This window comes from Setaria italica, chromosome I (assembly GCF_000263155.2).
Source record: "Setaria italica strain Yugu1 chromosome I, Setaria_italica_v2.0, whole genome shotgun sequence".
Lineage (NCBI taxonomy): Eukaryota > Viridiplantae > Streptophyta > Magnoliopsida > Poales > Poaceae > Setaria > Setaria italica.
This window is the reverse complement of record NC_028450.1, coordinates 27,004,963-27,018,803: the sequence shown is the minus strand read 5'-3', so window position 1 is coordinate 27,018,803 and position 13,841 is coordinate 27,004,963. Positions and strand designations below refer to the sequence as shown.

Below are 13,841 nucleotides of genomic sequence, written 5' to 3'. Positions count from 1 at the left end.
CGCGGCGCCGACGCCGCCGGGGACGTCGCTCGCCGTGCCGCCGTGTCCGTCGACGGCGACGGGATGCCACCTTGGGCACGTCGGGCAGGCGGCGTGCCACGGTGAGCCGTCGCCGCCGGCGCACGTTGTTTCGGGTACCTCTGCTCGCTCCCCTGCGCCGGTCAGATCGCCTAATGGGCACTCACGCGGTCGTTGTGCTCTGCTTTGCGTTTACAGTGCACGATCGCTCTCCAAGTGAGCAGCGCCTGATGGCGTCGGCGACGAACGAGCTAGCTCCAATGGCGTCGCCATGGTCGCAGGAAACACAACGGCCTACAGCGGCGGCTGCGGCCTCGGTGCGGCGCGGCTACTGCGGGGTGAGGCGACGGCCGTCGGGCAAGTGGGCGGCGGAGATCCGGGACCCCAGGAAGGCGGCGCGCGTCTGGCTCGGCACGTTCGTTACCGCCGAGGACGCGGCGCGCGCCTACGACGCCGCGGCGCTCCGCCTCCGCGGGAGCCGCGCCAAGCTCAACTTTCCAGAGGATGTCTTGTCGCTCGGCCACATGCCGGCCGCTGCGGGCTCTCGGCAGCCCGGCTCCGGCTGGGATCGCACCATGGACCAATCGCCGTGCCCGGAGATGGTGCGCCGGAGGGAGGCGATGGATGGGTTCATCGGCGGTGGCAATGGCCGGTTCTTGGGTTTTTGGAGCATCGGGACTTCGTCGCCGTCGCCGACGCCGAAGCCTACATGTTCGGCTGCTCCCGTCGTCGCTCCTCTGCTTTCTGAGAGCCACGGAACAGGGAGCAGTGGAATAGAAGACGACGCATATGGTGTTTGGGAAAGAACCAACAGCGCGAGATAGCTGGTCACAGAAATCACTGTCTACATCTCGCTGGTGGATCGGCATACCATTTCGTAGTTTCGTTTCCTTTGAGACGGCGTAGTAATTGCAGGTTTTTGTCGAGTTTATTTTTCACGTTTTGTTTTACATACCCTACACGTGATATTATTTTCTGTTGGAAAAAAAGTCTATTTCCACTTCTCGAGTTCTTCTCTCAATTAATTTCTTCCGCAAAGTAACAAGTAAATACCTCCCTCCACTTTCAAAACCGTTCCTTTGAAGTGACACATGAATATCTCCCTCAATCTCAACCAGTTCGGACTATGTTCCACTGCTGAAGAATCGGCCTCCAATACGGGTCCATAACCCCCTTTAGTATCAGGTAGTTTTGGTCAAATTTTACCGAGAACCAAACCGAACTAACCATGAACCGAACTAGTATGGGTCAGTAACCCCCTTTAGTACCGGGTAGCTCTGATTAAATTTTATTGAGAACCGAGAACCGAACCGAACTAACCGAGAACTGAATCGAACTAACTGGAACCGAAATTTTGGTTCTCTGTTCGGTTCTCAGTTCTTAGGAACCGAACTTTGTTCGGTTAAATTGGTTCCTCCCCTTGGTTAACCGAAGTAACCGAAAAACCAGAGGCCCAGCTTGTGTCTACTGCTTCTGCTTGACCCCAGAGGCCCAATAAGGCCCAGCGAGCGAGTAACCCTAGCCACTGCCCACTTGAGTCTCCACGCGCCGCGTCCCGTGTCCCAGCCTCCTCACCCGTGCCGCCCGCCGCATCCCTACCCGCGCCACCACCGCGCGCGCCTGCCCCGGCGGCCGGTGCACCCTCCCGGAGTCCTGGCGCCCCCCTGCATCCTCCCGCGGCACCGCATCCCCACCCGGCAGCCAGTGCGCCATCCCAGGACGGTGTCCCAGGCGAGGAGGAGCAAGACGGCGTCCCAGGCAAGCTCAAGCGTGCCGGCCAACATGGACCCCGGCGGCGAGCGGTCCTGGAGCAGCGGCGCCTTCCCATCGCCAGCCTGGCCATCCTGGTCATCCTGACCCTCGCCCTTCTGCCCCTGTCCTTGCTGCTGCGCGTGCTTCATGTGACCAAGGTTGAGCTCCAGCTTCTGCAGGTACCCATGCTTGAACGAGTCCCGGATCCTGAGCGACGGCCACAGGTGCATCTTCTTCAACGGCGTGAGAGGGGCCGGTCGGACTCGGGGCATTGATGGCGTCGGGGCGAGGACGACGGCAAGGAGAAGTGTGAACTAATTGGTCAGTTAGTTCAGTTCGGAAATGGAACCAAACTGAACTAACCGAAACCGAACTTCGTTGGTACTGATTTTTTGGAAGAACCGATCGGTACTGAGTTTCCTGAAAACCGAACTTTGTCAAAAACTGAAGAACCGATCATTTCGGTTCGATAGTACCGAACGCCCAGGCCTAGTACCGGGCGGCTGACCGGTATTGCTTGTTCAGTACCAAAATACCACGCCATTTAGTATCAGCTAAAATGCTCGGTACTAAATGCGTCATTTAGTACCGGTCGGTAGTACTAACCAGTAATAAACTGTGAGCAATGTCGCGCTGTTGCGGACGACAGTTTAGTACCGGTTGGTTTTACTAACCGGTACTAAATGGTTATTCTTTTTTTGTTTTCCTTTCGTTTTAATTTGTATTGTTATTCATATTCATATTCGCGTACATTATCCGTTTGCATATAGTAGTAATATTACGCTAACGTATATTGATCTAGCATAGTAAATGTTACATATATTACAAATATTACAAGTATTCCGAATATACACTAATACACATCATCATCCGAGTCCACATTGTTTTGAAGTTCGTTGTAATAAAATTTTCCCTTTGGATCTATGACCTCCTCCAAAAGGATCCATATAGTTGTTCTTGAATTGCCCTTAGTCGTTCTGGGGCGAGGAGTTATTCTCTCATGTCACAAATCTGTCACATGCAAATATCATCATTTTAAATCAATACATGTGCAGAATGATAAATAATGAATTGTTATGAATTATGTTTGCATACTTGCCATTCCCATGCCGTCAATTGCTTTGGACCTACAAAGCTGTGGATGAACTTACATGTGTAGTATCCACATAAGTTGTTTCCATCCTCTTGTCTCAAACACTATATGTGGAAAAAGAAGTTATGAAATATTCAAACAGTCGTGATGTTTAAAGAAATAACACTAGATGTTCAAATTGAATTCATATCGGAAAGTTATCCCTGATATGAAGTTGTTCCTTGAACAGTCTTGGGTATTTTCTTATGAAGCGAACCCATGCCTTGTTAAGCACGTTTATGAGGCTTTGGTACTCTTCTTTTGATTTCCTCTTCGAGTCCAGCAACGTGACGTGGCTTCGATCAATCTCGATAACAAGCAGTATCCAATGGAAGCTGTTCATATTCATATACGTAGGCAATGTTAAGTATACTTATTACTAACTTTGAACGGATGAAAAAAAGGGATGAATGACTCACTGAAAGTTGTACGACAAAAGAATGAATTGCATGTGATGTTGCTTATCCATGAAGTTGAAAATAGCCTTCATGGTCCGATTTGGCCATTTCATTAAGCATTCCTCATTTATAACATGCGGGTCCATGAATTTGACATTATAGTATTGTTTTCTCTACCAATGTTGAATCTCCATTCTACATGACACAATAAAATATGGGATGAGACGGCGCACAATTAATGTAGGAGCTAGGATTTAAAAATAATAGCAAACACTTAGAGAACCCATGCACTAGTGAGGGACTTGTCAAGGGCGTCTTGATGGTACAAGTAATAAAGACTATCAAACTTAATCCATATGTCATCTAGCCCTCTAAAGTAATCACGATCTTAAACCCGAGTAGGGAACATGGTCAGTCCATCTGTAGCTACCTCCATGTACCATTTATGAAATGCATACATTTTTGTTGGTAGGTGATCCACCAACTGTGGCCACAAAAGAGGTTCCCCCAGCTTGAACTCTCATTTACCAGCCCCTGGGTGATTTGGGATAATGTCCTCCCCTAGGAGTTGAGCTTTTGTGAGATTGGTCGAGGCAATAAATTTAGCCACAACCTCATATTCTTTTGAAAGCACTTTGAGCGGATCGACTGATCGTAAGGATTGTTCTCCGAGCTGGGGAATGGTGAACCCTGATCTTTTGTTCTTCTGATATGACTTTGTGATTGAGCGGTCATAATCTGACATGGGTTCTTTCACCACTTTTTTAACCATCAAGAATTTAAAGTATTTCTTTGTTGCTTCATCAATTGGTGGTTCCTCGGGCTTCTTCTTTCACCCGAAGTGAGCAACAACCTCAGCCATAGATATCCGATGACATTCCTCATCTGTTAGTTCATATGACAACTTCGGATGTGCAGGCTTTGCTTTCTTAAGACATGGGTTATTCTTTTGCTTAGGAGGTGGTTGGATCGAAGCCTTCTGCTTAGGGTTTTTCTTTTTAGGAAGTGGAGGCTGAGGCAACGGTGTACTCATGCTTTGGTCCCTTGTATTTGGTGCATCCCCGAATGGTGGTGTTGGTGATCTGTGCCTTGACCTCTGAGGGGATGATGCGGGAACTGTGTCTATTTGTGGAAATCTTATGTAGCGCTTGGCCCAACAAATCGAAGTGTGGATGGTGTGTCCCAGTTCCATTTCACCATTGCCTCCAGGGATCTCGAGGTCCAAGTCTTCCCATCCTATTTCCACTCGGTCAAGTTGGACTCTAGCATATCCTTCAGGAATCTGCACGCCATGAATTGTCCCACCTGGTACTGGTACTTCAGCAATACCGTGAGCCACTAATTTGACCATTTTCCTCACCGGAGTAAGAAGCTCATATGGGGTCCTCACAATAATGTCATCCATGGGGTAGTGTTGGTTGTTGCCCACAACCATGTCAGACGATTCTTCTGGTTGGAACTCCATGGATGCGATGTTGGGAAGCGGGGCTTATTACGTCCACATTAGCACATGATGCAGCTCCTGCTTGGCTAAGTGCTAACGCCTCTTGCAGCCGATCCATTCTTTCATTAGTCGAAGCTACTTGTTCTTATAGGATACGCAGCTTCTCTTCTGTTGCAGCCTTGCTTCTTCTTCGACTTCTGTAAGACTCGATATCTTCACTAAAGCCTTTCTTCCATGGAACTACACCCATGCCTCGAACATATCCAGTGTGTTCTGAATTCCCAAATGCATAAGTCAGCTTGTCTTTCTCTTTGTCAGGCTTGAAAGTTCCTTGCCGTTTAGCCTTTAGTGCAGTTCCAACCTGGTGAGTTCTGCTATTAATGAATCGCTTTTAATAAACGATCCATCTTCCCTATTTAGTGTGCTGCCATGAGCATAGAAAAAAAGTTCTTTGCTCGCAATGGGCAATCGAGAGTTGCCAGCATGATTCATCTTGCCATTAGGTCATATTCCATCCTCTGCCATTTGGGTATCGCTGTCTTATAACCTCCTTGGCCAGGACAATGAAAGTGTTTCTTTTTGCTCGTATTATCTTTAGCTTTTTGAGCTTGCCTTTTGGCATCTTCCGACAACTTGTGTTCGTTCAATGCTTCCCAATAAGGTCGTAGCTCTGGAACTTGTTCTCCAAATTTGGTTTGATGCCCTTCTTGATAAAGTCTTTGTGCAAGTTTTTCTTGAACATCTGGAAAGCAATTGCCATCTTCCTAAAGGCATATTCCTTTAGTTCTTTTTCTTTCCCTCCTAGATATGTGAACTGCAATATCAAATGTTGCCAACACATTTCCTTCTCTCACTCAGGGATGATATATTTAGGTGCATCAGTAAGTGCGGTTGCTCTCCATTTTTTAATGCTTATGGGGATGTTTTCCCGAACAACAAACCCACATTGATTGACCAAACTCTGTACACACAACGGGGGGAGCACTTGGTGCACCTTCATTGTCCACTTTTGTGATGATGGTACACCCATCCAACTTTTTTGTTTAGGCCTTGTCAATGATCCAGATGGCTAAAAAAGTATGCGTTAATTATACCCATTGTTGATAGGTACAGAATTCAAATCATGCTTATGTATATAGGTATTCATATACCTTGGCAATTTCTTCCTCCTCTTCGGCTAGAGCATCATCACTGCCATCACTAGTCATATTTAGGTACTGGCTGCCATCATCCTCTTTGCTTGCAGCATCATCTACTTCTGCGTTATAGTTGATTCCTTCATTAATAATATTTTGTTGGAACTCCTCTTCCTCCCCATCTCCCATTTTAACTACTACAAGAAGAAACAAGGTATTTATAAAGTAATACAGAATAGATGAAACTAAAAGAAATATATCTACCATTAATAAAAGAAATAATTATAGGCACTGTCACTCAAAATAGTTTTCTATATTTTTATCCATTTCTAATAGTTTTCTATATTTTTATCTTCCATGTTAACAAGTAATTATAACCATTACTAAAAGAAACAATTGAGAAAGTAATTGTAAATAGAATGTAGCTAAATGAAACAAAAGAAATAATTCTAGGCAGCATGTAAGTTTCTAGCCATTTTGTAGTAATCTCACTGATTTCTAGCAATTTCCTATATTTTCTAATAGTTTTCTATATTTTTATCTTCCATATTAACAAGTAATTCTAACCATTATTAAAAGAATCAATTAAGAAATTAATTGTAAATAGAATGTAACTAAATAAAAAAAAGAAATAATTTTAGGCATCATGTAAGTAAGTTTCCTAGCCATTATGAAGTAATATCAATGATGTCTACCAATTTCTTATATTTTCTAATTTCTAGTTGCTAACGTCATCACGGGTCTTGCTGATGTTAACGATCGGGGTGGGGGGTTGGGGGCTTACTTACGCACGTGGAAGGGTCGATGGTGCTGGGGCGGGGGCGGAGGCTGGAGCGCGGGGTCCTGGCGCGGCTGGCATGTGCTTCTGGTGATGGAGACCGCGACAAGGGCAGAAGCGCTCGGGGTGGCCGGTGCACGACGAGCATGGGGGTGAGGCATAGTGGAGCACGGTGAGCACGGGAGGGCGACCCAGGTGGGGCAGAGGCTAGCGTTGGGGAGTGTGAAATCTTGCGGGGAGGACGCGTGCCGCAGTGCTAGGGGAGCGCCAGGTGTGGCCAGACATCAAGGAAGTCGAGGAGGAGCCAGGGCCGTGGCCGGCAAGGAAGGGGGCCGGTTGGCCAGGGCGGCAGGTGGTCGGACGTCGAGGAGGAGCCGGGGCAGCGGGCAACAGTGGACGATGACATCAGGGGCGGCGGAGTGGTGGCGGGATCAGGAGAGGGAACAACTGCACGACTAAGTGTTGGAGAAGAAGAGGGGTGTGGTTTTTGTAGGTTTGGACAGATTATTACCGGGAGGAGGCCTTGCCCGGTACAAAATGGCCTTTAGTACCGGTGCTAGCTACTGCCCGGTACTAAATTAGTACCGGCAAGGCTTTTGCTCAGCACTAATATGGCCAAATAGGCGGGAGGCAAAACTAGGGGAATTTAGTACTGGGCAAGGTCTCCGCCCGGTACTAGTCTACCTCCAGCATTTCGTTTCCCACGTGCAATCTATTTTCTTTTCTTATTTCTAAAATTGCTACTATACTTTTTATGCTTAACAAATGAAAAGTTTCATACCTTATTGTTGACTATCTCTACACCATACAACAATTTATTTATGTAGTAAAATTAGAGATTTTTAGTTACTAATAGGATATGAAATGTTTCCATACTGGTGTTAATCAAGAAAAGAAAAAACTACTATTTTGAACATGCAAAAATATTAAGAAATATTAGCTATAATAAATTTGACAGTTATGCCATCAATATACAATGTACTTGTATAATTGCCTCTAATTTAATGTTTCAAGAATTTTGATGATCCAAAATAGTGCAAATATTTAATATTTTGACCATGCAAAAATAATTTATGAATTTGTGTTTGTTTTATTTGATCCAAATTGTACGAATAGTATCATTAACTGAGGGAAATACCACATAATTGTTCGAATTGTACAAAGTACATTACAATAGTTCATCACATGATCATATAATATTAAAGTTCTAAACCTACTCATCATTATTCAATGGAACATTGATAATCGTTTCTTGATGAATCGTCCCTTGGTCATGATCGCGGCGTAAGTACGGTGTGTCTTCTTTGGATAATAGAATGCTGGGTAAACCTCAATTGAGAATGGAGGAAGGTCATCATACTGATCAAAATCTTCTAACTTGTCTGAAATATCCTGAATTCCAACGATTTTTCTTTTCCCTAGCAGAACTATGTGGCTTTTTGGCTCATCTTCTAACTTTTTACTGCCCTTCGTCTTGGGTTTGCTTGACATATCCTTCACATAGAAAACCTGACTCACATCCTTGGCTAGGACGAATGATTCGTCTCTATATCCAATCTTGTTGAGGTCCACTATTATCATCCCATAACAATCTTTCGTCACGCTTCCTCTAGCCACCCATTGGCAGTGAAACAGAGGAACCTTCAAAGGCTCATAATCAAGTTCCCATATCTCCTTTATGATACCATAGTAGCTATTCTTATTCCAATTATTGTCTGTTGCAATTATACAGACACCACTATTTTGGTTGGTACTCTTTTGATCTTGGGCTCTCGTAGAAAATGTATACCCATTTATCTCGTACCCTTGGTATTGCAATATCCAGATAGATAGTCCCCTAGCCAACCATTGAAGTTGATCATCAATCGTCTCGTTACCCATGAGGTATCGTCGGATCCATGTTGTGAAAGTATCTATGTGATGCCTTTTAATACGGCCTCAGACTTACCCTTGGTTTTTGGATCGTACAATTTCCTTGTGCACCTCCATATATGGAGCCAATAAGGATGAATTATGCAGCACTGTGAAGTTTGCTTTGCAGATTTCAGTCTCATGTATGTTCATATTAGCTTTCTTTTCGAGTGTGCCCTTTCCCTTCACCCAGCCCTCATGGCATCACACGGGGACCCCTATCGGACTAACTTCATCAATAGAGTCAACACAAAACTTAATGACTTCCTCTGTTCCATATCTCTTGGTGATGCTTCCTTCTGGATAGGCACGATTGTGAATGTACTTCTTTAGAACTGACATGAACCTCTCGAAAGGTCACATATTATGTAGGAACACTAGACCTAGAATGGTTATCTCTTTAACAAGGTGAACCAAGAGATGAGTCATAATATTAAAGAAGGAAGGTAGAAAGACCATCTCAAAGCTGACAAGATATTGGACCATGTCATTCTGTAGCTTTATTAGATTGTTTGGATTAATTGCCTTTTGCGAAATTTCATTGAGGAACGCATATAGCTTTACGATTGTCAATCTCACATTCTCTAGTAGAATGCCCCTCAGTGCAACCAGAAGCAACTGTGTCATCAGGACATGGCAGTCATGTGACTTTATTCCCTGTATATTAGAGGAGTACGCGGATGGGACCTTCATACTATTCAAGCAAACAGACATGCTTTATTTCTTCTCTTTGCTGAGAGTGTAGCTGGCAGGACATAAATAGTGTTGTCCATTCTCTCTCTTTTTCGGATGTAGGTCCTCTCGTTGTTCTGTATGTTTCAAGTCCTACCTTGCTTCCAATGTATCCTTTGGCACCCCATAAACACTGAGGAAGCCTAGATGGTTCACGCAAAGATTCTTCATCAGGGGCATCAAGTCTATTGTGTTGCAGACCTCTAGAACTTCCCAATAAGGTAGCTCCCAGAATATAGAGTTCTTCTTCCACATGGTTGCACGTCTTTTATCATCGTTCGGAACAAGTTGGCTACCTGAACCCTTACAAAGACTACCTTCACATCCTTTATCTTAGAAAATACATGCTTTTCGTTACGGTGCAAAGGCTTAGCATGAGTGTCAGACTCCCCTTTAAAATGTTTTCCTTTCTTTCTTAAAGGGTGATTTGCAGGAAGAAATCGACGATGGATCATATACACCACCTTTTGACAGTGTTTCAAATACATGCTATCGGTTTCATCTAGATAGTAGGTGCACGCTTGATATTGTTTATCTCTCTCAATAGGTTACTAAGTGCAAGCCAATATTGATGGTTACAAATAGCAATGCTCTAAGAATGAAAATCTCCTGTTTGTCCTTATCCCACATAGGTACACCTTCTTCCTTTCAGAGCAGTAAAAGTTCATCAACCAATAGCCTTAGGTACATATCAATATCATTGCCAGGTTGTTTTGGGCCTTGGATAAGGACTAGCATCATGATGAACTTCCGCTCCATGCACAACCAAGAACGAAGGTTGAAGATACATAAGGTCATAAGCTGTGTACTGTGAGCACTACCAAACTCACCAAATGGATTCATTCCATCAGTGCTTAAACCAAACCTTATATTCCTTGCATCCTTCTCAAAGTCTGGGAATTCTGTCAAAGTTTCTCCACTAGGAACCATCTGCGGGGTGTCTCAACTTCTCATCTTGCTTATGTTCTTGTTTGTGCCATCACATCAACTTAGCGTGCATCTTGTTTCTGAACAAGCGCTTCAAATGTGGTGTTACAAGGAAATACCACTCGACCTTTGTTGGAAATCTCTTCTTGACAGGCTGCCCCTCAACATCACGAGGGTCATCTCACCTGATCTTATACTGTAATGCGTCGCAAACAGGACAAGCATCCAATTTCTCATATTCCTCACCACGATAAATGATACAATCATTTAGACATGCGTGTATCTTCTGTACATCCATTTCTAGAGGGAAAACAATCTTTTTGCTTCACATGTGGTTGAGGGCAGTTCGTTACTCTCGGGAAACATGTTCTTTACGATTCTCAATAGCTCCCCAAATCCCTTATCAGTCACACCATTTGCCTTCCACTGCAGCAATTCCAGTGTGCTACCCAACTTTTTATGGCCCTATTTGCAATCAGGGTGCTTCATCCAAAGAATATAGTTTTCCATGAAACCCTGACAAAATATGTGGCTGTGTATACTATTTCATTTAGAGTAATCCTTGTTATTTTTGCACATTCTGCACGAACATCACATGAAACCCTTTGGCAACTTGTTGTCCTCTGCCACTTCGAGAAAAGTCTTTAGGCCATTAATGAACGGCATGGAGCACGAGTCGTCGTACATCCATTGCTGGTCCATCTGCAAAAAGTTTTTAATTTACTTCTCCATTTGTAAAGCGACTAATGTTAAAAAAACATTCTGAAAAATATTGCTGACCTTATATGGACCACTTTCTATGAGCAAAATAAATCCCTACAAATTTTGTGGGAAATTTGGGCAGCAACTCCCTTGTCCCAAATCGCCGTCAGCTTGAGCTCAACTATGTTATTTATGTAAAGGAAAAAAATTAGTTGATTATTTTTATTTCAACATGGTACTAAAAGTAATTAACACAACACATATTTCTCAACATCCAATATGAATTTCTCAATATCGAACACACTTTCATAAGTAAAAAATCAACATTCTCCATGCATGTATAAATGAAAAAACTCTCCATTCATCCTCACTCTAAGAACCCACAAATTTCTCTAGATACAAAGCATAAAACATAGAATACTAATCATGAGAGGAGGGAGGATGAAGTTGCTAACCTTTAGAACAGTTGGAAGAGTGAAATCCCCACGAATCGTGGAAAAAATAGGCAACACCTCCCTAGGTTGCTCATGGAGTGAAGAAGGCCAAGCACTCGGTCAAATGGTTGAGCTCGGGCTCGGGGATGAAGAAGGAGCTCATTTTATAGGGTGTACGCTAGTACCGGCCGATGTCTCTAGCCGGTACTAAATTGTGACATTTAGTACCGGTTGGAGCTACCAACCAATACACACATGTGTGAACATCATTTAGTACCGGTTGAAGATACCAGCTAGTACTAAATAGCTTTTAGGGTGTTGACGGCTCTTAAGTACCAAATCTAGACCGTCAACTCCTACATAAATGCATAAAATATGAGCATCAACAGTAGTGGTAGGAGTTATTACTAACGAATTCCATAAGTGTTGGTGAATATTTGTATGCAGGTCTATTAAAGGAGAAAACATACCCCAAGAGCAAGGAGACACACTCTCAACCAATCAAGAGCAAACACACGGATTGAAGGGCCCACAAACGGGAGTAAACCAACAAGATTAAATGCAAAACACCCCGTACCCATATGGGGACCCACCTGGCAGCCACCCAGCTACCTAATATAGTTCCCCAGGTTCGGCCGAACCCTTGGTGGCCCTGTTCGCCTCCAACTACCACGTGTCGCCAATTACCGACTTTGCAACGGCAGTTAAGAAAGATTCCCCCAATATTCCTCTCGGGAACCGACCCCCAAGTGCACAAGGGGAGGGGTCTCATTTGAGGACATACCACCAACACCTCTCAAGAGAGTGTAGAGCTTCATTGCAAAGGCAGAGTGCTACCTAGCTAGTGTTTAGAGTGGGAGAGAGTGAGGAGTAGTTCGGGGAAGCGTCGTGTCTGTCGGTGCCCTTCTCCAAGCTTGTACCTCTACGGATGATGGCTTCCTTTGGTAATAAGTAAGTTTGTATTCGTGATTCCTTTCTTCAGGTGGTAGTTATATCCAAGTGAGATCAGTTTTCTTTACTTGCAGGTTCGTCGCTCTATAATTATACAGGGTGCTATAGTTTGCTACGGGATGTCAGACGTAGTTACACTGCAGTAGTAATCAATAGCGTAGACGTGGTGTCTAGGCTAAGGGTTATCCTTCATTTGCCTTATATCCCACGGATATCTAGAGGTAGGCCGTAGGTGGTGACACCCTATCGGTCCTTTGTAATCCTCCACATTCAGATATAGCGTAGAGCTGCTAGCCAGAGTGGCCTAGCAGACCAGGGGTAAACCAGTGCCCAAAGCGAGTACCTTTAATCGAGAGATCAACCTTTAACTTGCCTCAAGTGCTATCATAGGAATCCTCTCTACTCTCGCCACCTATCTAGGTGTGTCCTTGGATCAACTAGACTAGAAGTTAAAGCACACACGTTTCCTTGGATTCGATACCCTTGGAATACTCTTAGCTGAAAGCTACAATGGTATCCGTGCACTTCCGGATTTATTCACATTCATTAATTATACCAACATAGGGGAATCTAGCCATTGGCCACCTGGTCCCCATGGCACCATTTAGCACCGGCTGGGACTCCAAACCGGTACTATAGGGGCTTTGGTGGTACTGTGTGTGACGACCAGTACTAACGTTGCGTGTTAGTACTGGATGAAAAGTCGTCCAGTACTAATGCGTTGGATAAATGCTCAGTTTTCTAGTAGTGCTACGAGGTGAAATGTGGCCCGAGTGGGCAGATGTGTGCTGTTCGGTAGATGAACAAGGAGGGGAGAAGCTCAGCTCAACATGTGAGTTCTTGTGATTCATCTGTTCTCTAAACTCCTGATGATTCCCATCCTACAGACAAAACTGAATGCAGGGTATGAGCCAATTTTTAAAGATTGGGTTTTCACTTGAACGGATAGACAACACTCGTCTCCCCATCCACCTCTCATATACCGATATACCTGATGTTACCCCTGATCTGAACTCTGAAGGTACGTGTGCACTGTCCTTTTCACTCCTACATTTTTAAGGCCGCAATGATCGCTGTACACACTCATGCAGCAAATGCTCTTTACTCAACTCTAGTCTCCAGAGCACATGAACAGTTATGCTAAAGAAACTTGTTGTATTTTCATTTTTTTAAAGGGCAAACTGTGGGGGAGTTCCCCACGGCACTTCATTTTCATTTCATATTAAAAGGAGAAAAAAGAGTACAGGATATACTTACAGATGGAAGGAAATAATTTACAAAGCAATTGGGGTTGAGGACGATTAAGCTATGAAATTGTATCTATAGCCATTGTAAAATTATGAGTCTATGGTCCTCCCTAACTTGGTTCAGTTGAAGGACTGTTTGCTCCTTGAATCTCATGACCCAAAGACGTGTTGACGATGTTGCCCAATCAAAAATGATTGCGTTCCTCATCTTCCATATTTCCCAGGTGGCAATTAAGAAGACTTCCATGAAGAAAGGTAGGTGTGAGGCATTCCTGGCAA

General features: G+C 44.2%; 1 protein-coding gene across 1 annotated transcript; it reads left to right on the top strand.

Moving 5' to 3' along the window:
* The first annotated feature begins 248 nt into the window (after positions 1 to 248).
* LOC101769401 (ethylene-responsive transcription factor 1) lies at positions 249 to 842 on the top strand. The gene has a single exon (XM_004954918.1). It carries the CDS (start codon positions 249 to 251, stop codon positions 840 to 842), a length of 594 nt encoding a protein of 197 aa, XP_004954975.1.
* The last annotated feature ends 12,999 nt before the right edge of the window (positions 843 to 13,841 follow it).

What these genes read in the sequence shown, in the direction of transcription:
- LOC101769401 (XM_004954918.1), top strand. Translation starts at nt 249, where the DNA reads ATGGCGTCGGCGACGAACGAGCTAGCTCCAATGGCGTCGCCATGGTCG.